At 36.0% G+C, this 23322-nt stretch overlaps 3 protein-coding genes across 3 annotated transcripts in view; 1 reads left to right on the top strand and 2 right to left on the bottom strand.

Annotated features, from left to right (window-relative positions):
* LOC142344544 (uncharacterized) overlaps positions 1–23322 on the bottom strand; it is a 566363-nt gene that overhangs the window by 311383 nt on the left and 231658 nt on the right. The gene's annotated exons all lie outside the window — the stretch shown is intronic.
* On the top strand, positions 744–21993 carry LOC142344538 (exostosin-3-like). The gene is made up of 7 exons (XM_075396293.1): positions 744–2518; positions 9293–9488; positions 9761–10017; positions 10488–10615; positions 11439–11583; positions 12312–12440; positions 21285–21993. Exons 1-7 carry the CDS (start codon positions 1031–1033, stop codon positions 21498–21500), a joined length of 2559 nt encoding a protein of 852 aa, XP_075252408.1. The 5' UTR covers positions 744–1030; the 3' UTR covers positions 21501–21993.
* LOC142344539 (beta-galactosidase-like) lies at positions 16570–20513 on the bottom strand. The gene is made up of 5 exons (XM_075396294.1): positions 20065–20513; positions 19400–19764; positions 18901–19050; positions 17752–18496; positions 16570–17100 (listed from the first exon to the last, which is right to left on the bottom strand). Exons 1-5 carry the CDS (start codon positions 20340–20342, stop codon positions 16740–16742), a joined length of 1899 nt encoding a protein of 632 aa, XP_075252409.1. The 5' UTR covers positions 20343–20513; the 3' UTR covers positions 16570–16739.

Below are 23322 nucleotides of genomic sequence, written 5' to 3'. Positions count from 1 at the left end.
ATCCAGAGGGATTCCAACTATGAATTCAAGTTCCGTTTTGGGTTGAAAATATGCTGAAATTATTTTTGTAGAGATAGTCGGCAATGAGATGCATAGGATATTTTTCTCCATACAAACTGTTTTACATTTTGATGTGAAATTTTTGTTTACTGCTATGGTAACTCCACCAGAAGGCCGCCCTTTTTCCCCACTTTGTTGCAAGACTGTTATAGCAGGTGAAACCGGCTACGTCAAGTTGTCGTGTTGCGAATGTTTCTGTAAGCAAAATGAAGTTAAATTCTGAGAGATCCAATAGAGTGATGTCGAGCGTTGTTTGAGCACCTTCTACGTTCCGTAGCAGCAACCTTTATTGTCATTCGGGGGTTTTCTTTGCCAACAAACTTAATAATTTTCTTAACGAATAGTTGGGTAACAGTTGGATGAAGAGTTGGATAAAATTTGCATAAAAGTTGGAAGAAGAGATGGATAAAGAATGAAGAAGAGTTGGATAAAGTAAGATTTAAGGGAGAGGGGTTATGATGGTTACTGATCACGTTTTGTTGACCAATTTTCATAATCAATATTTTTAACGATTTCAAGGAAAAATGGGTATGATCCTACACACACAATGGAGGGAAGAGTGATCCACCAATATGAAGCATCACAGCAGAGTTTTTAAATTTATCGCAACAAAAACACATTTCAAGCGTACATCAATATGCTAGGCTCTAGGGGCCGCATCCGAAATTTGAAATAATACTAAACTAATTAGGAGTCTAACCTTCCCTCACGCACAATATAGCTACTATCAACCTCAGGTACGCGTTTAATACCACGGCAGCCTCAGGCAGATAATTGCGCTGCGTAGGAGAGCGAACATCTTTGTTCGAATGTGTGCGTCGTCTTTCTTCCAGAGGTTTTGTGAGCGTGTTTTTCTGTTTTGAGCAAACTTCTTGAAAAGGTAAAAAGACTGATAGGTAATTGTTTTCAAGGCTATTATGGTACCTGATTGTGGCTGATTGTTGTAATCTATCGCCGATGAGGCAGCAGAATGGTACTGAGGTTGTGGAAAACATTGCGTCATTACATAGCGCTCCATGAACTTCTCTGCATATTTTCTGTTTCGGCTACAGTCTTTGTGGCCATATTTTGGTTTATTTACTCCTCTATGGTTATCTCAAATGTCGAGGTCATCCACAGGTTGGATTTTTACTCTATGCACTGTGGGTTGATCAGTGAGCGATTATCAAAGGAGATTGATGATTTGAACTTGATTAAAGAAAAACTCTCCTATGAAGTAGCGTTACTAGAAGGCAAAAGAAATAACGATTTATCTGTTTACAAACAAGTTCAAACAGATTTGCTCAATCTTCAAAATGAAAAGCGGTTGCTCTTGAACGAAATTTCATCATTGACTACCTCTTATAGGCGATTGCAAAATGAACTCTTTTACTCAAACAAAGAGTTAGCAATCTCATCCGAGAGCAATAACAAAGTTTTACCCACAAATTCAATTGTACGGAAAAACGATCGCAGCGACAATGAAGCGTTGCCAACAGTTTTTAGCAACTATAAAGTTCCGAATGTCCGATCATGCTGCCAGTCTTGCCCTTTTTCCTTTTATTTGATAGAGCCAAAGATAAATTTAAAAATTGATCAAAGTATTAAAAACGCGCTTTCACTGTCAAAATATAGAGTGATAGATCCTACGAAAGCATGCATTGTTATATCATTCGGAAGGAGTGATGAATTGGAGCTGAGTGAAAATTCTTATTATTATAATAGAGTGCATTTTGAAACATCGTTAAATATCGTAGATGTCGCTTTGCTGAAATCAGCTAAGGATATTAATCTTATTGGTTTTAATATCCGGAATCACAGACCTAGTTTAGATATCATTTTGCCATACATGTCTCTTAATATCAATTTATCGGATCCAGGAGTCTACAGAAAGTTATCACCTTTTGTGCCTCTTAAACGATACGTTCTTGTATCTTTCGAAACTTCCCTTACCGCAAACTACAGTGCAGTATATAACAGTCTCTTTTCTCATTTGTCTCAAGCCAATGCGGGCAGTAAATGCATTTTACATTTCAATCACAAATCCTTCGTATCAGAATATTCGAGAGTGACTGATATTCCCGGAATTTTAAACACGAGATTAGAGTTGCTGCGAAATTCGACTTTTGCAATTGTAACGGGTCCATCTGTCATTGCGCTCCATATTCGATTAATTGAAGCTCTTTCGCAATCAACAGTTCCAATTATTTTCTTGTCAGATTTAAATTACCTGCCGTTTGGAGAGTTTATTGACTGGAGGCTTGCGACGTTAGTTGTTTCCCATGATCAGATTCCGTACTTAATTAACATTGCCAAAACTGTATCAGACCATGATTTAATGGCTTTGAAGAGACGGGGGCGTGACCTATTCATGCAGTATTTTATTAACCTGGAAGCAGTGGTAAATGCAAGTCTGGAAGTGTGGCGATTCAGACTCAGCGTTAAAGCACATCCTGTTCCAGAATACATTTCGCCATATGTAAGTTTGCTCTTTCTGTTCTCTCTAACAATTGTTTCTGATTGTGTTAACCGAATTGGCGGTCGAATTAAGTTTTCGTTATTTGTAATATTTAGCCAATATTTTAGAACTGAATGAATTGTTATGATCTTGTTCCAAACTCAGGAATGGAATTTATGGGCGCAGAATTTCCTCAAAATTGCGCAACATAAGTGAAGCTATCAACTAAAACAAGTGAAAATAAAAGTTTCTACAAACACCGTTTTGAAGTTCATTATCTGATGACATGTTTTCTAAACTTTTAGCTTGAAATTTTGATGTTGAAAGCTATAAACAAATATTCACATTAAAGTGAAATTCGATGTTTACTCCTTTACTATAGTTACCTGGTAATCGATTAGTCAGCTTCGGCATTTTTAATGAAATATGAGCAATAATTTGTAGCTTTCTTTCAAGAACGGGACTCACAAAAAGCCTAGCTGGATGTTTCTATGCCTCCTTTGAAAAGATTAAAAACCAGAATGTTTGTATCACCGTGCCGTTCTACACTTAATATAATATTTGTTCCGACCCCTCTTGAGGGGGGGGGGGGACTATTTACTCAAATGGGTTTTTTTGTTCTGTCAATTTTGACCGATCGATATATTCGTCGTAGAGAGTTGTGAGTAGGTAGTATAATTAAAAAGCCCGTCCAGTGTAGAATATAGAATTAAAAAGATTTTTTTGAATTTCGTTTTCTAGAGCGAGTTATCGTGGATTAATTTTTTTGTGAATATTAGACGGATTTGCGTTATTTTTATTCATATTTTTGGAATTTTTGCTTAAAATTTCGTCAATTGTGCAAAAAAGTAAAAATTGTTAACAATAGTACTGTTAATCTTATTTTCAAAGAAAACAGTATTGTTGATTATTTTGATTTCATTTTTTGGCAAAAATTTTGGCTAAATTTTTCAAAATGCAGCCTTTCTCATCAAAAATTGCCCAAAATTTCTTTAGTCCACTTTGATTAGTTTTGCCGGAAGTACACACCCAAAAACAACTAACACAATCCTTGTAATTTACAAAGGGATCCAGTCCTACTCCCAATTCCATTGAGAGTAGTCTGGAATTTAAATTTGGCCGTTTTTTGTTAATTTTACTCTATGATTATCAAAAAGACAGCCTTTATGTTTGATCTTTTAACTAACAATTTATCTAGATCTATAACAATTGAAACAATTGAATTTTCTTAATGGACGAACATTTATAGCAAGGATGGTTTTGGTGCAATCATGGACTGTTAAAATCCAAAAATAATTTGGATTGTAAGCAGTCGGTCTTTTTTTAACAAAAAATTCGATCTTTTGTCATTTTTCTCTCGTTTTGTCACATTATCACTTTAATGACAGTTCACATATTTCATTTTTGGCGTTCAGAATAATGCAAAATTGAACATGTAAAAGTCTTTAAAGGCATAGATTATGGTTTAAACGGCTTCGACACCCCCCTTTCTTGAATAATTTATTTAAAATTTTCAAAATTTGTCTTGAAGTGTCGTTTTTGGTGCAAGGCTGGTTTTTTAGTCGAATGAAATGTCTAGGATAATAACAGGCCTCATTAGTTTTTATGGAGGGAGCCTATATTCTGATTTGAGTAGATAGCTCATGGCTTGCATGTCTTTAATAACAATTGTTTAAAAAAACTTTTCGCATTATTGTATTTTTTGTCTAATTTTTTCCTAATCTCGTTACTTACAGGTGGCATGATATTATTGTCGTCGAGGGACGGTGAAAGTGTACAAAATGTTTTGTTATGATTTCGTTGGATTTGACACGGGTTTTTCGCAAAAAAATAAAAGAATTTTTTATTTTTGTCTATTTTTGACGTCCTTTTTGTAGACATAAGACATGTTCTGAATAATTTCAGGTCTCAAGCGCTTCGTTTGGACGAATAAACGAACATATTTAATTATTTCCGTCGCTAATGGCTTTCATGACTTTGAAAATAATTGTTTTTCGAAAAATAAGAAAGGTTTACTTATTTTTGTCCCTCTTTTTTGTCTACTTTTTTCCTATTCTCATTAGTGAGAGGTTGCTTACCACATTATTGGTGGTCGAGGAAGGCTCAATTGAAAATCTTTTGTTTGCCAAAATATGGCTTTACGGCTTGGACAGCGCTTTCCCGCAAATTTTTAATTAAATTTTTGTCTCTTTGTTGTTCTTTTTGTAATCGAATGAAAAATACAGTAATTACAGTTCTTTATGACCTCCTATAAAGGCGTATGTGATCATAAATATGTTGGATGTTTTCAATTGCTATCTAATGGTTTTCATTACTTTGAAACTAATTGTTTTTAAAAATATAGGCCGATTTTTTAACTTTGCTTTTTTGTTTTTTTTTCGTCTAATTGTTACCAAGCCTTATTAATGAGTGATCTGATATCTTTTCTATTGACGTAAAAGTTATTTGGTTCAGTTTCAGTTTTATCTGACGCTATTTTGACCTTTAAAGTAAGTTTTTTTTAAAAAAAAATGGACATAAAGTTTTGGATGTAATTAATTTTTGTTGTTTGATTTTGTTGTTCGTCTTGATTTGCTTTCTTAATAATGGCTGCTTTCGTCAATCTAATGCGGCATTTTTTACTCCACTGAGTTATTTGCGGGGCGATCTTTTTGTTCGTACACATTTCTTTTTTTAGAAGCCGTGACTTTTGGGGGGTTTTCTATCTTCCTCATTTGGTAGACATCTGCGCCAAAAATGTGTAGGAGCGGGGTCGGAACTTTATATGCAGACGCACATTCTTTACCGAGTCTCCTTGTTTTTTTATAAAAAAGAGTAGTAAAACAGTGCATCGAGGGTGGCGGAGATTACTACAGTTTAAATAATGGTTTTTTATGGCTGTTTTTGATTTTTACCAGAACTACGTCTTGGAACAAGGTTACAATGCAAAACGAATTTTAAAATGCATGTTTAGATTATCATTTTCAGCAGCTCAGATTTTGTAGCAAGTTTTGCTATTGTTCAGATTGGATGGTGTAAGGTTTTGAGCAAAATTTAGTTCATACGATTCCAAGAGTATTTGTATTCAATAGTTAAGAGCCGGAAGGACTTTTTTTGTGTGACGTCTTGACCAAGAATCGTAAAGAGAGAGCTGCCGTGCTGAACAGGGGTAATTGTTTGTCTGTTCATGCCCAGCGTTGAGTTAGTTTTGTTAGTTTTAATAGGTTGAGCTGTTTTGTTCCTCGTGTGACTTCTTTTATGGTTCTATATAGGTTTATTTGCTTAAGACACTCTAGGTTTCATAATTATCTAAGAGTACTCGATACTGGTTTTTTCCGATCCAACGGATTTAGAATTAATTGGTGCGCTGTATTTTGTTTTCTTTCAAACAAAATTTGTAGCAAGTGTTTTCGTCCTGCTAGTCTTGTTACGACTTGAAAAGTGGTATTGGTATTCGACAGGTTTATTTTTAGCTGAAGCAACTTTTTTCATGACTTGAACTTTGACTTCTTTCTTTTCGAACGTTGATTTTTGTTTTAGAAAATTGACTTGTTTTCCAACATTGAACTTTGACAATTGGTGCGCTGTATTTTGTTTTCTTTCAAACAAAATTTGTAGCAAGTGTTTTCGTCCTGCTAGTCTCGTTACGACTTGAAAAGTGGTATTGGTATTCGACAGGTTTATTTTTAGCTGAAGCAACTTTTTTCATGACTTGAACTTTGACTTCTTTCTTTTCGAACGTTGATTTTTGTTTTAGAAAATTGACTTGTTTTCCAACATTGAACTTTGACAATGACTTAGGAACTGCTTTTATGATGATGATGATAATGATGATGAAGAATCTTATCCACCTCTTCCAACACTCAGAGGGGGTTCAGATTTCCAAATGCTGTTCTGAAAAGCTAGGTTTTCAAGTTCTTCCTGAAGACTTCAATATTCTGTTCCAAGGCAAAAAAAGTTCGGAATATCATTCCACATTTAAGTTTCCGATGTAGAAAAAGCATTTCTCGCTGCTACTGTTCTGTTTTTAGGCACTTGAAGTTTGTGTTGTCTTCTTATGGACGACACATGTTTAATAATCATGTTTAAAATTCCCGGACAATTTCCCATGGAAATAATGAAACATTAAACTACAAAATTTGAAAGATATTCTTTCAGCCACAGGAAGCCAATGCAGTTTCTTTCTAAGCAGGCTGGTACTTTCATGTTACCTTGAATTGAAGATAATCCGTGCAGCAATGTTTTGAACTCTTTGCAGTTTCTTAACCAGAGATATCTTCAGAGATCCATATAGGATGGCGCAATAATCAATACAGGGTGTTACGAAGGCAATAACAAATGAAGTTCTTTAAGCAATATTTAAGATTTTTTTATGCAATACAACTTTCGAATCTGCAAACATGAGTGCTGACAAACTTTATTTACTTGCTTCTCGAATGTTAATTTTTTATCTAATGCAAATTCAAGTAATTTCACTGAGTCCTTGAGTGCTATATTCAAGTTGAAAACTGATTTCACGAAAAAATTCCTGCAAGGAAAAAGTATAGCCTCGGACTTCTCTGGATTCAATTTTAAGCTGAGGAGATTGGAAGTGCTTTGGACTTCATTCATAACTCGATTTCCCTTTTGCGAATCGTAAACATTAAAATCGAATAGAAATTGACTGTCGTCAGCATATAATTGAGAAATCACATCCATTTTGTCGATAATGTCAAAAAGAGGAAAGATATAAAAGGAGAATAAATTCGGACCCAAAATAGATCCTTGAGGTACTCCAACGCCCGCTTCTATTTGATCTGAGAGAGTTTAATTAATCATCGCCTGTGTTGTCCGGTGTTTCAAATAAGTTTTACCGAAACGTAAAACTGTTTCCACCTAACCTAGTCGCTTTTCGAGAATAGATAGCAAAATAATATGATCAACAGTGTCGAACGCGGCACTTAGATCTAGACAAACATTCTTGTTCTCGTCCCACTTCCGTCTGATGAACTCAGTTATATACAACAAGCTGCTTTCTGTAGAATGTTGTTTTCTGTATGCCGATTGGTAGTACGGGTACAGATAATTTAGTTTTAAATACTCCGAGAAGTGGTAGTAAAAAATTTTCTCTAGCACTTAAGAATTTAATATTTGCAACCGGACGAGAACTGTTTGAAAAATTTGGGTCTAACAACAGCTGATTTAAGGCTGATGGGAAACACACCGGTCGACAAAACAGAGTTTACTCAATCCACAAACATCCTATTCTTTCTTTGACATAAATCTTTGAAAATAAAGTTTGGAATAATATCAGGTGCACAAGAGTTCGATTTCGAGCCAACTGTTTCGAGAAGCATTTTGGAATTGAGCAACGAAAACTCAGTCTTAATGTTGAATATCCTTTGACCTTAAAAGGTCAATGAGTTTTGATCTCATAACAGTCCCTCCTGTCGATGCAAACTGCAGGCAATCGCCACCTTCCTACCCACCTCCCCACGTGAATTACCCCGATAACTTAAAACTCATTATGGTCAAATGTCTTTGTCAGAAGTTTTAAAAATCAATTTGTATGAGCGTTTTGATGTATTTTCCAATTACTTATAGGCTACATTAGGTAGGAAAATAGATTTACAGGATGCTGTCTATTAAAGTAAAAAAAAATGTAAACTTAAACAACAGCTATGATAAAATAGAAGGTTTTGTTGAATTTTAGTTATTCGGTCAAAACATGAACAAGTTGAGCGGCGAAAAGTCCAAGACAACGCAGTTAGGTCACGAAATATAATAAAAAAATATACAAAACGATCTGATTTTACACATTTTACAGGTGCAACAGAATTTGACAATCAGCAAAGCATATGACCCTATATGCGCAAAAATAAGCAAATCAAAAAATTTAAAATTATTATTTTTATTATATTTAGTGCTGTTGAAGTCATAAAAACCAATAACATCTAGCTGTTAGCACGGGGCGTCAATAGAATACAAACATCATTTCCGCAAAGATCCAAAAAAGTGAAATAACTAAAAATTGAAATTCAGCATATATCAGTCATATGAATATTGTCATCAAAAGTAGCATCAAAGTTTTTAAAAAAACAGCTATTTCAAAAGTTTTAATCGTATCTTTCAGTGAATTTAAACTGGTAATCAAATTGACTTTATCAAATTGACTAGCATTTAGCAATCGATGAGAGCTGTGCTTAAAGAGACGAGGTAACAAAAGTCGATAACAATCACGTGTAGGACTCAAAACTTCATTTATGTTTTATGACAACAAATTTTGTCATTAGATAAACAAAAACACGTAAATAAAACATCAATTATCCTTCAATGAAATGCCCATAAAATGCGTTTTCTGGCCTAATGACAGGAACATCAAGAAAACAGTTTTAGGCAAAATAAAGTCAGCAATTTTTCATGAAATCAAGTAGTGTCAACATCTTCATTAAAACCCCAGCTGACCAGTGAGTAAGAGAAATTTAAATCCATTTGAACTATGCTTCCTTGAAACACGTGCATTAAAGTCAAAACAGATAACAAATTGCTGCATGTAAACAAGAGAAAAACAATAAATATTTTTGATTTTAAGAATTTCAAAGATTTGAAACTCAGAGAAAGGATTTTTTTCTAACTGGACAAAAACTGCAAGAGGCCGCTTAGAATTTCTAATTATGTATAGGTTGTATAATGTTTGGTTCTCTTATCGATAGTTTAGAATTGCAGAGACTATTTCCTCATATTTCTTTGGACATTTTGCTGTGACAAAATTGGTGTTGGTTGAAATTTATCGATATTTGCCATTATCATACAGACGAATCTGTCTCTTTGTTTCAGAGAAAAACAATTTCTCATCCAAGTTTGTCATCAAATGCTGACTATCTTCTTAACTCAAAAGAGTCGCCACAGTTCACATCAAACCACTCTTTCCTCATCAACCAACATTCTATCTGGAACACATACCCTGGACCTTTCTGGGCATACCCTAATCACCCAGACAGAGCGCTGCTGCCGAGCGAAGCTAAATTTATAGGTAATCTTCTCGAAATTCTGATCTGCAGATAAGTAAAGAGACATCTACTACGTGTATTGAATTACCCCAGAATTATATAGCTATTGACACTATTAAACTTTCGCAATTTTTCGTATTGTCTTTTGGACCTTTCATTCTTTTTCATGCTTTTCGATCAATGTCAAAAGAAAGCGGGACACTGATAGTAGTCTTTGGAAAGGTTCTCTTTTTCTACCCGTCGTGTGAGTGGTTAGGGTAGTTCAAAACTTATTTGAGATATAAATTGTTTTTAGGTTCGGAGAAGGGCTTTAGACCTATCAACTTTGGAAAAGGTGGCGATGGGAAATTCTTCCGTCTTGCACTGGGCGGAGATATCGAGTCTGAGTCATTCACAATTCTCATTCTGACTTACAAGCGAGAGCAGCTTCTCATGCAGATGATAAAAGACTTTGACAAACTGCCCAATTTACACAATGTCATTGTTGTCTGGAATGCACCCGGAAATGTGTCTCACAATCTGGTGTGGCCAATCATATCTGCCCCAATTCATGTGAGCAAAACATAATTTATTTCATTCCCACAGCTTCGTTTATGACCCCTTGATATTATGTAATGAAATGACACGTGCGAATGGTTGGTAAGAGGTATATGACCAATAAGCTGGACAATACGTTAAATGAAGCATCAGAGCATTTTTTTTTAAAAAAAAAGTTGAGTTTATATAGCACTGGGATCACTTTTTGGTCTTTTTCGAGCCTTTTGTTGCTATACCGCAACGTTCTGCTGCGAGCCCTTCCAACTTCTGCTTTGGCTTGGCCACAAAGGTCATTGCCACCCTAAATTGGGACCGAAACGAGCTAATTTTCTATCGTTATTTGGTTGTACTTATTGAAATCCGCATTTTTTTGGAAAATTTTTTTTACAATTGCAAATGAAGATTAAAAAGTCCAAATTTTGATAGAGGTAAGAGTAAGTCAGAGATTTGATTACATGTAGTGAGATTATTGTACGTACTTTCAGGTTGTGAAGGGCCCAAAGAACAGTTTGAATAACCGATTCTTGCCGTATGAGGAGATCAAAACAGAAGCTGTTCTGTCTCTAGATGACGATGTTTTCTTAACCCACGAAGAGATACTGCTTACTTTCAGGTATATCGTTTATGACTTCGTTAGAAAGACCTGTAAATTCAATGATTTATCGGTGAGCGGACAATAGATCGAAAAGAGAATAATTGGAACAGATGGAAAATTAATCTATTCTCTTTGGCTGAAATTAAACGTTTTTGCGAGCTAGTATAATTAAAGCATCTGACCAAGCCGCACGAGCCATGGCCATGCCTTAGCGGCCAGTGGGACCTGATATGAATCCATCACCACCGAACTAAATATCACGACCGAACATGTTATGCGCTGTATTATGTGAGCGCTTAAATCAGATTGGCCAATACGCAACTTGAATAATTTAATTTTCGATCTATTGGCTCAATTTTCGCATGAAATTTTCGCATCATCCATGAAATTTATTAATTTATTAACTAATGTATAGAGTTGAAGCATGATCGACATGAGTTACCGTCTATGGCATGCTTCTAATCATAGACTTCATTATTTCTTCATATAGCTTGAGTCTTACTGATACTAATAACTAGGTCGTAAAATGAATCCGGGGTACTTGTTGATTTTGGAACATTTTTTTCGTTAGCTTCCTAATTGAAGTAATATTATGAATGATTTCTAACCTAAATTGTTAATCAAACTTCGAAATTCAGAAGCGCGCTACTACATTACCAAGTTTGTTCAGTGTAATAAGTAATTAGGACTCTAAAACGCTAATAAAACTGAAATTGGATTTTAAACATAACATCGAGATAAATTTAACGTATATCGATTGACTGATGTCTAGTTTTTAGTTTTAATATATTACTAAAATTGATACTGTATTTCTGTTGATAGCTAGCGTGGGTTTTTATAGGGTCTGGCGTGAGAACAGGGATCGGATTGTGGGACTACCTGGCAGATTGCACTCGTGGGATCCGGAAACCCAGCAGTGGACTTACAACAACTACCTCTCCTGTGAACTATCTCTAGTCCTAACTGGAGCTGCCTTCTTACACAAAGTGAGTGCCTTGCTCATTTTGCATCTATTCTGTTTCTCACCCCCTAACACATTTTAACGCTTTTTTAAACTCACTAACGTGCTATATACTTCAACATGTAAACGAAAACGCATACTTCGCAAATGGGGTCATAGAGGACACTATCGGTCTGTGATGACAGAAAAGAAGCCACCAAAGGGTTATTACTAGAGTTTTTTAACAACGTTTTTTTTTTTAAAGGAACGTTGAAGTTGACTGATCTTATTAAATAAGCCAATCAGATTTCTGATTCCGGTTAAATAGTTGCTTGCGGTAAATGGAACAGCTGTCAGTAATTAGAAATTTTGCTGTTATTTAGAAATTTTAGAATTAGTGTTGTCGTTTTAAGCAAATTCGCAACGTTTTAATTTGAAATAGTCGTATATTTGATTCGTTAAGGAATGTCAGGCAGTCTAAGCATGTGAAACGACTGTGAAAATTGACAGTACTGGATTCGAATCATATCTCTCAACGTCATTTGAGCAACTGGTCTTAAGCTCAAGAACTGAGCTATCTGTTATGACGTCGATTTTTTTTCAGTGGCAGTGCTGAAAGCTCTCTTGCAAATTTACTTTAATCAGGTTGAGCTTCTATTTTAAGCTATGTCAAAATTAGTTTCATAGTAATTCGACTGTACAATTTGATTTGACTTGTAGCAATTCGATTTGACTGTACTTTTAGCTATCTAACAATGACTTTGTCTGTTTTAGTACTATTTCTACCTGTACACTTACTCTATGCCAGTTGCAATAAGGGAGAAAGTGGACGAGTACATGAACTGTGAGGACATTGCAGTCAACTTCCTCGTCTCTCACATCACAAGAAAACCGCCAATCAAGGTAAGTAGTCATTAAAAATGGAACGTAAGTGCAGGTTAAATTAGTGATAAATAAAGTGACCCCATGGATATCATAGATTTTGTCGGTCTGGTCATCAATTAATACTACGTGGTTTGAATCATGGATTCTTTGTAAATGAACCTTCGGTTATTGTCGTCAAATGTACATGTTTGCATAGAAAAATTAGAGATCACCTAGTAGATCAATACACGTCAATTTTATTGTTATCAAGGTTTTTGGGGGCATAACAGAATTGGTTAGTTGGTCCCAAATGAAGTTTATACCAATTATATTAGTCATGTGGTCTTTCTAATGCGATTTTTCGCTTGATAGATTTTTCGTCTGATCCATTTGACTTATCATTCTCAAAAACGGGATGAACAGGTAGCGCTCCGAGGGCATGAAGTGGCCGAGCAACTCTCTTAAAGCCTTACGCCTTAATAGTCTGTGATTCGCCAAAACTGTTTTAAGGAGGCAATTTCAAGGCGTGAGGGCGGTTCTCAGTCATAAAAATTTGACCCCCTCTGTCACCCCCTTCCCCTAACCACCCCCTCCCACTCCGCTCCACTTGATGCACCCCTAAGCCCCAGCTGGCTACTACCGAAGTTCACCGCGCGCCAGTTGTTTGAGAGAAATTCGCCCGACGTTATTCTGTGATGTTTGATGTAAGTAATTACTTTCAATTGCAGTTTGAAGCAATTATCGTACTGTCTTTTTTATCACAAATTTGATCGTTTTTATTTTCGAATGACTTTCACGTCCTTGACATCTTGTTGTGTTTGATCTAAATTGTTCTTTCATTCACATTTTCAGCAGCTGAACTCAAGCTGCGGTAGTGTTTTTTCACTAAAAGGATTTGATTAGTATGTAAAAATTGTTTTCATTTTCTTTTAATTATAGCTGCGAAGCTGTAAGCTGAGCGAAGCTATATTGCGGTGCTCTTGATTTTTTTGCAACTCGAAGAGGAGTATTGGTTTTCTCTCGGTTTTTTTACAGGAAGTATATTTGTTCACGCGGCATTTTGACCTAAAAGCGAAAGTGAGAAAAGCTGTCTTGGTGAACAGATTTTCGCTAAGCGTGAGAAGTTATTTGATCATGCGCTTCGTGTAGTGAATGACATTTTGACTCTGAAAAGTAGTTTTTGACTGAATGGCACATAACCGTTTTTAGCCGTTTTTTCGTCTAAGTGGCCCATTTTTTTTGCTCTTAATTTGGGTTCTTGTAGAAATAAATTTTATTCGATACTATATTGAAATGTCAAACTCGGAAATTGATGCCACAGTGTTTTGCAGAGCCTGAAAATGCGTTTCAAATTGAAATATGGTGCATGTTTCTTGATTTTTTAGTTAATTTTTGGCTTTTTCTATTAATTTCTTCATTTTTGGATCTTTCAACCGTCTTTTTGTCAAAAATCAGTAAATGTGGCAACTTCTCTTTGCTTATTTATTTACTCAACGCCTCTTTCTACCTTGATGTAATTTTGTTTCATAAAATTGTACTTATGCTAATCCGATTTTGGTATTTTTTTTTACAATTTTCGTCAGTTTTGTTTGTTTTTGTTGTAATTGCTAGAAATAGTTTTTTTCTGCAATATGGGGACTTGATTTTCTTTGCAATAAAAATTCAATCAATTTTTTGCGTTAGGTTTTCGAAAGTTTTTTGACCATTTTTTTGCAAAATTTTTCATTTTTTCGTATTTGTGAAATCTGCTTTTTCCTACTTTTTGTTCTCTTCAGGAGAAGAGGTGTTTGTATCGGATGATTAGTTATCTTTTATATGTCTTGAATCCTGAACAATGAAATTTATTCGTTTTTCTATTTATTGATTGATTTTTTATTGATTTTAAACTTTCAAAAATCAATAATGTGTTTTTGTTACGGTGTTCCTTTCGTTGTGCCCATATTCTACACATTCTAGTTAGTATCATTCTTTCTTTGTCCTGGTACATTTATTTTCGGTTTAATGATTTTTTCAGTAGTTAAAAATGAATGATTTCGGCTTTTTCTTAGATTTTCGTCAATTCTTTGATTTGCATTTGGTTTCATTCAACATAAGGCAGTACTGAGAGTTTGATAGCAAGCCTTTTGCACAATTTCCACCTAAGACTATTTAATGCAACATTCTGCCGGCCTTGTTATTAATTTAAACGATTTTTTGCCTTTGAATATTGTTCTGCTGCTTATGTCTTTTCTATGATCAATTTAATTTTTGAATTTGTATGAAATCATGTTGTCTAGCATATGCAAAACAAGGAACAAATGTGTGTTGTCTTTGGTCTTAATTGCAGTGATTAGAAGTGCAATTATAGGTGTTTTCTGATTCTTAAGTTTGAGCTTTCTGTTTCTAAGATTATTATCTGCCGTTTGCTTTCGCAATCTTTCAAATTAGAATAATGAATTATTTGAGGGCAATTGATAATTTTGTCAGCTTTTTCAGTCTATCACTTTTTCGACCATTTGAATTATTTCGGTTTTTTTAACTTTACCCAACGTTCTCAGTGATATAAAGTTTTGCTGCATTTTGTTTATCTTGGTGAGAGTGGTTTAAGTTTCACCAATTTTTAGAGCAGACCTGGAGAGGAAGTGAGTTAATGGTTTAAGACAAAAGGTAGTGGCTTCCGCTGCAATTAAGATTTGGTTAGTAAAGTTTTGACGCTTCGAGTCGCTTCCGGAATTCTTCCGGCTATGTTTTTGTTTCGTCGTCTGACGCCTTTTTTTCGTTTTACATTTGTTCACACAGCAAAGCTGAAAAAGTCAAATTTTCTGAATGACTTCTTCCTCTCACTAACGGCATTTGCTCGCGTAACGTCATTTCTCACTCGCTCTAGCAAAAGTTTTTAGGTTATTTGCGTGATTTTATTTTGATCATCCGTGACTTACCTCACTCAATAAAATGACTTTTGCACTTTAAAACTTAAATTTAATTTGAATTTGTTTAAGGTCAAAGGAACTCATTTGTGCAGTAAAGGTCCCTAATAAGAGGCTTCTGCGGAATGAATTTTAACAAGCTCTATTATTTTATCGCTGAATAATGTTTTTTACCTTGTTTTTTTGAGCGGCGTCGATTTTTTTTTCAATTTAGATCTGAATCTGTTTCTATCTCTATTATACGGCACGCAGGTCTATTCTTTCGCAGCTTTTCCGGCAATCTGCCGGCTATGTTTTTAATAGTGGTCTTTACTAAACTCTTATGACGTCATTTAGTGCAACCACAGTGAACTAAATCCCCCCTCGTTACTTAAACAGGGTACAATAGAATTGAGCGCACACCAGTCGTTCGAGAGCAGCTCTTTCGACTTTAGTGGGTTTTTTCTTAGGTTTGTGATGATTTTAAAACGAAGACTCGAAATCTTTATGAAATTTACCATTTTTGAATAAGTATTGAAATATTTCGTTGGTACTCTATCTAAACAAGTGGTACGAAGTTTCTAAATTTGGAAAGTTTTGTCTAAAGTGGATTTAGGGATCAAAAGAATTTTCTAATTTTACTCGAAATAATTTGCAGTTTCTATAATTTTCTCCAATTGTTTATGAACTTCAAACGATTTAATCAACTGTGGGTAGCAGGAGACAATCAAAAAGCGCCAACATATTTTAAGTCGAAAAGCCATCTTCTAATGTTTAATCTTCTCCGTCACAATGAGCTGGTACCTCGTTGCCGAAAGCCATTCAGAGGTTGGCAGCAGGAATCAGCGAGATGAAAGATTTTTGTTCTGGCTTGATAACAAATAGCACAAAAATTAGCCTCGCACTTTTGTGGTTACCCCATACTCTTTGGGGCTGTTCAAAGCGCAGGCGTCACGTTGAAGCGTCCAATAGAACCATAGTGGAAAAGGAGCGGTTGTTTTAAATATCAACTCAAATCTCGATAAGACACCATTGTTTGTCTTTTCTCATTTCTCTGAAGTTGCTTGATGCTTGACATGCTTTGATACTTGACTACTGATAGAATTCAAAGATATGTTCGTCAGCAATGAAAAAGAGTCAATCGTGGCTATTTTCTATCAGTGTGAAAGCTATGTATCTTGTTTTGATCGCCATAGATGACTAACGAGGTCAAGCGGTACTGTTTTTTTTAAACAAAAGATCCTCATAGGCCTATGTGTACAAATTGATGCGTATATTTGCACTGATTGATTACTTGTATATTCTAATTAGTAGTGGAGACTAAAAGTTACAATTACTATATAGTTTTATCTTGTAAACTTATCGATTAAATGTCTTATTCAACGGGATGACGATTATAAATTTGCTTATCCATGCAAAGTCTCTAGTTCTGAGCACATCCTTAAGTCCAAAGCTATGCGAGCTGATTCAGAATAGGGTAGTCGAGAAAATCAACCATCTCTTCCACGCTCCTCTCCTCAAACTCCACCAGAGTCAGAATAAATTTGGTACTTGTTCGAATGCCTTTGGGTACGTAGAGCGTCTGTTGAGGACCCAGGCTATTCCAGTACCTGCCAAGGTTGAAAGTGTCAACCATAGCCACTCCTCTGGAGAATGAGGTACAATTCAGAAAGGTGTCCGCTATGTCCATTTCCACTTCTGCCTGGTATACAATGGGAACTGGAGCCTCTGAGGGTGGAACATCGGGTGGAGGGAGGATTGTGGTTCCCATTCCCTCCAGTTTCAGGTGGATCATGTCCCAATCTTCGAGGACTCTACACAAAAAATAAGAAGGAGGTCATAATAAGTGTCTTTTTCGTAATGTATAATGTGTTTTATAGCTCTCGAACGAAGTTCGAAGCAATTATTGTAAACGTGTGTGTTTTGTATGCAAAATTTTCACTTGATTGTTTTGTTGTAGAACATTCTTTCTATTTCACTTCTCGAGTGACATTTTCACGCTGGACTTTTTGATTTTTGCGTGGCCTAAATTGCGTTTATTCAGAAATGAAGTCTGTTTCTAAAACATGATTGATTGTACGATTAGCCAGCACAAGGCCCTGATTAGTGCTTCTGTCTATTACACCGGCGGGCGTGAGTTCGAAACCCTCCTTGTTCGAAAGTTCTTGCACTCTTAAAAAGTTATCTGAGCTACACATCCCTCTTAATTAAATTGCCCCGCATGTCGTTCGAGAGCAATTTGTCCGACATTTGTTGGTTTGTTTAATTTTTAGTGCTGATGCACATTTTCGATTTGATCAATTGCTATCCGTACGCTGAAATCGTGTTGAAATTTATCACCTGTAGATTAAACTTTTGCTCAGTTTTTCGAACATGTCTACTCCACAAGATTAAACTGAGTCCTTTAAACGATTCCCTTGAACAATGTTATTAGAATAGCTTACAAAATATCTCTGCTTACTTACTCTCCATTAAGTGTGACATTGCCGTCAATTCCTTTGTGTTGGTTCTGCATATCTCCGCCATAGTTCACGCGACCTCTATTTTCACAAATGAGCACAATATAATAACCCTTCTGCAACCCAATATTGATTTCGAGCTCTTGAACCTGTCTGTATTTATTATCGAGAGTGCCCAGATACGTTGCAGTTGAGTGGTTGTGGGACATGGCTGTTAGAATAGTAACTCGGTCTCCGATTCCGTTCAGAGGAAAACTCAATTTGATGTTTTCCGGGTAGTCTTTGGTCAGGTGTGTTCTGTACAAGACGAAACCGTAATCAAATCCGAGTTCTTCCATCGATTTGGGATACTTAGCGCTTTGATAATCGCTGGCATTGGCGAGGTAGTCGAAGTAGATTAAAAGTGTTCCTTTGGACGCCAATTTGACGCCTTTCAAAGATGTTTTGGTTGAGTTGTCGGGAACTTGGATCTCAGGTGGAGGCAGATATTTGGCAATTGTGTCCTTCATCACGAAATACTTCCAAGTTGTATCCCCGGACTCGCTGATTGGTGAATCGTAATCGTATGATGTGATGTCATAAGTGTTTTCGTCATCGCCGCTGTTTGCTCCGCTCCAGTAGGCGAAGTTGGTCCCACCGACGTACATGTAGAAATTGACAGATGCATTCATGGCGAGGATCTTGTCAAGTGTGGTGGCAATATCTTCGGCAGAAATGTATGTGAACGAATCTCCCCATTGGTTGAGCCAACCTGCAAAGTGATGAAAAAATTTATGAAAGTTGTTTTTTGATTAATTTGATCCTTGTGCTTTTTTGAAGTATGTTTACAGTAATGGGCAATTTAAGCAACACTATTTGCAACTGAGGATTTTAAACAACGCGCCGTTGCTAACAGTATATGTCCGTATTCTTTTTTTATAATCAATTTGACTGATTTGTATGTTCTCTTTCTGGAACAAACTAAAATTAGATCTGTGTTAAATGCCATTGATCATGATTTGATCATCTCGTGTGATATAAAAATTTACATTTTTACATGGTTGTAATACAGCAGTTTACAACTTTCTGGATAAACTGTCCACCATTATCCTAAAAATTGTATCCTAATTGTATCGTGTGTTAGATAACACATGAAGTATGTTTTGCGAGCATTACCTGTGTAGTATTCGGAGTTGACAAGAGGTCCGTATGGCTGGAACTTCTGTTTGTCTGCAAATGCCTCCTTGGGATCAGTTGAGGTTCCAAAGTCAACAGTGACCAGCTCGCTCTTTAAAGCTCCACACTCCAGATAGCTCGTGTAAAACCCTATCAATATGAGACTATCAATTAAGTGTCCGTAAAGGCAATTTCAAAAATCTGCAACGTGGTTTGCCACGGAGCATGAGTTTACATTGTGTATGAAATTATCGCTTCTAAGTCAAGGTTATATGGTCGAGTTCAAAAGCGAGTGTGGATGGCCTGTAAATTGGCGTGATGGGGGAGGTTACTGGAAAAGGAATTTTTGCTATTAAAATGGGGGTATTGATAGCGTTTTATACCGTTGTCGCTTTTTGATATATTGCAAGCTTATCTTCCGTTGCGGAAATATTGTGCAGCATAGCATGTAGACATAGCCAAGAAAATAAATAGTGTTGCTTGGATATCTGTTACATACCATCAGTGGTGAAGAGAACTACATCTGGTCCCAAATGTTCTCTAAACTTCTGCACCAAGTGCTGGAGATATGCTTTATCACAAGTAGGATAGCTTCCATACTCGTTCTCGAATTGTACAGTTATAATAGGCCCACCATTGTTATACAAGAAGCGCTCGAACTTAGGCAACAATACATCTAGCCATGCATCGACGTATGAAAGGTACTTTGGATCTGAAGATCGTAGAATGACGTCATCTTGTCTGAGGAACCAAGGAAACCCTCCGAACTCCCACTCAGCGCATGAATAGGGTCCTGCCCTCATTACCACCAGGAGGCCTGTGTCGTTTGCGATTTGTAGAAAATTCTCAATATCTCGATCGCCCCTAAAATTGTTTTTTACCAATCTGCTGCTTTTCGCTATTTTGTGTCAAAATTTGAAAGGTGTTTTAATAATTAACGTTGCCATTTCGGTGATTAGATACTTGACGTCTAATCAAATGCAAATGTTCCTGAAATACTAAAATTTTAAATGCAGTTTTCTCAATGCTTAGAAAAACTTTGTTTCGATTCTTTGTGCTGCTAATTTGATTACATAATTAGCAATCAAGAAGTTATTGAAATTATCAATTCTAAGTGTTCCATAATTTATACGATAGGAGTAGGAAACATTTCCAGTTTCTTACGTGAAATCGTATTTTCCCTCCTCTTGTGTGTGGAAATTCCACATCATGTAAGTCTGAACAGCATTGAGTCCTCCCGCCTTCATCTTGATCATTCTATCCTCCCATTGGCTGCTTGGAGTGCGTGAGTAGTGGAAGCTACCAGAGACATACCGAAAAGGTTCCCCATCTTTAAGGAACTGATTGTTTTCCCAGTCCACTTGAAAATTCCTCTCACCGATAACTATGGCAGGAAACGTTATCGTAAGGCAACCAAGAACGAAAAGTTTAGTCAAGTCCATAGCTGATTAAACTTTATTTTGACTGTTGCTAAGAAATTGCGGCGGATTCTAATTGAGAAACATTGGAAATGCGGTTTTGTTAAGAGATTATATATGATCTTTTCATCTGTTTGAGTTGTACTATGAACTTAAATAAATCGGCTTTGAACCAATGAAGCTTGATTGTTGACTTAAGGTAAATTTGTTTTGGCTGATTTTATCTTTTAAAAGCTTCGAAGTTGTCGGATAGGTCAAAGGAATGACAATACATTCAAAGAGTTGGGTCGACTTTGTCGACCTGTTGATTGACGAGAGGATCATATCAAATTTCAGTACGACAAGCTGCACTGGATTTGAAGGAATGATAACAGTGCATTATTTGCCGCATGCATAGAGTGAATTCGAAGAGTGTTTGTATAAGTGTAACCTCATTTCATAGGCAAGAGTTTTTGAACTTGAATCTAGAGAAATTGACTTCAAAATATCCAAGTAAAAGTACATAAAAAATTTCAGTCTTTAACGGTTGATTTTTTACTGATGACAATTTTTTTTCTGACGATCATCTTAATATATAGGTGTGCCTCTTTTCACGTACCTATCTATGTGTTGCAAAAAATAAAGAACAGTTTAGTCCTTTCAATTTAATGAAGTCACAGAACGCGGCGGAATTGGACAGTTTTGCAAAAATACCGCAGGTCAAAAACTCTAAGGCGTGACATTAAATACAAAATGAACATCGTCACTCAATTTTGTCCATGAAAGATTTTTAATATTAACCCAGAAAATTGGTCTGATTAATTTTTAACTTCATTCTGAACTTACCGTCCACTTTTTTGCTAACGCCAGTATTACTGTCTTCTGAATCACTGTTTTAACAGCTTTCAGACCTCCATTTAAGGAAGTTTCGCATTTTTGAAACTTTTATCAAGCAATTTGAAGATAAATTTAGAATTGTTGTTACAGGCAACAGCCAAGAGAACTTTCTTCTGTGCACAATGCGGCGAAGACTCTCTCTGGATCGATTCCAGTCACTTGACGGAACGGAGCGAGTGCATCAACTACTTTTCAACAGTGTACGGCTACAACCCCCTCCTTTCCACGCAGTTTAGAGCCGACTCTATCTTGTACCGAAGTGTGTTCGCAGATCCCGAAATGGTATCATGCTTTGACAAAGTGTGATCACGCGACTTGTAGTTCATGTCACATTGACCCAAGCTAAGGATTAAGGCTGCCATCACCAGCTTGAGAGCGTTTAAATTGACGAACTGTGTCTGGACAAATTTGCAGGTTGGTTAAGCAGGATTTTGTCAGCTGAAATCAATCTCAGGAACTTGGAAATGTTTTGATCGGGATCCGAATGCCCTAAATTTAATATAAAAATGTAACCGAATTTCAAATTGCGAAAGAGCAGTTATTATTCAATTTCGCCGATGAGCAGTGACTTCAAATTGTGAACAAATTTGAAACTTATTCTTTTGTTATCGTCAACCCTAGCCATTGTTTCTATTCATTGTTTCAAATTCTTATGTTTTGAATTAAGTTTATAAATTGTGTCAATCATGAAGCTAAATTAGTCTATTTTATTCATAGTTTTGTGTATAGTTTTAGAATTTTATAACGTTTTCAATTGCCAATTGTTTGTAGAGAATCAAATTGAACTGTTTGTACCTAATCTTCAATGGCCTGGCTTAAAGTAACATATCACCTAGCTCGAAGCAACTATAAAATATTAACTTCTTTAATAACCGCCTTCACCCTCTCAAAGGCTATTATTTAAGCGCTCTCCTTTTTGACAATCCATGAATCGGATTGTATTGGTGTTGTCTTTTGTTTGTAAAATGCATTCACACATTTTTCGAAAACTTTGAGCTTTCAAAAACTGGATAAACAGGTCACGCACGTGGGGCATTAAGTTACATTAGAGTCACCTAGCTGACTTTAGTCGTCTTTCAAGTACTTATTCTATTGAAGTTCATGGGAAGGGTTAAATTTAAGGTGGAAAGGTCAATCGAAGTTTTTATTTAGCCCAGAATGAAGCTAATTGGCCCTATTTTTGACAATTCTTTTACAAGGTTTTTGATATGGTTGTTCATGGCTTATGTGGGTTAAATGTTTTGTCCTGTATTTTTTGTATACCATTTTTGTATGTCATGTATTTTTTTGTATATCTATTGTTTAACACGGAAATTTTGAGTAATAATTGCTACGTTTATTAATTCCTCAAACAAAGTTTGTAGATATTATATTAGTCCTGTCGGTCTTTTTTTATGCTTGATTTTTCGCTTGACCAATTTTTCGTCTGACGCTTTTGACTTTTCGTCCTCAAAAACGAGATAAACAGGTAGCGCGCCACGGGCATTAGGTGCTCTTAGAGCCTTTCAGCTCAAACTGTTTTGGAGACTTATACGGTTCTTAGAGGTTGAAGACCCCACTACTGTTGACCCCCCACCAGACTGTTACCCCCAACCCCCCCCCCCCCCGCGCTTTCATACGCACCCCACTGTTGCACCCATCAGCCCTCGATGCATCCTCCTCCCCCCCCCCCCGTTTCTAGGTACTGACGAACAACCGCTCTTTAAAAACACCCAAATTTATATTAATTTGATATTTTTTTCAGCTTTTTGAAAAGTTGTGACATTTTTGATTTTTATCAGCCCTAGGTGTCAACGAACCTCCTCTAGGTTTTAATAGTAGCTTACTACTTAGTTTCTACTGGTATTGGATTGGTTTCAACTCTTAAACATCACGCATTTTTTGCACAAAACGTGCAATTTTTTTTCAATTTTGTTCACATTTCTTTTTCCTTATTCAGGTATTTCCAGACACAGAGAACATCCTAAGATATTTGATAAGAAGTTACTGACAGTTTTTATCGACTATGGAATAGTTTTTGAACTTTTAATGTCACAAGTTTTATCAATTTTTTTTAAACTGGCGTTTTTTCAAGTTTTTTGAAAATTTTTGTCCGTTTTTTTTAGGTTTTTTCAGCCTTACGAGCCAA

This window comes from Convolutriloba macropyga, chromosome 8 (assembly GCF_964194025.1).
Source record: "Convolutriloba macropyga chromosome 8, txConMacr16.3, whole genome shotgun sequence".
In the NCBI taxonomy this organism is placed as follows: Eukaryota; Metazoa; Xenacoelomorpha; order Acoela; family Convolutidae; genus Convolutriloba; species Convolutriloba macropyga.
Note: the sequence above shows the minus strand (reverse complement) of the source record. Positions and strands in the feature narration are given on the sequence as shown.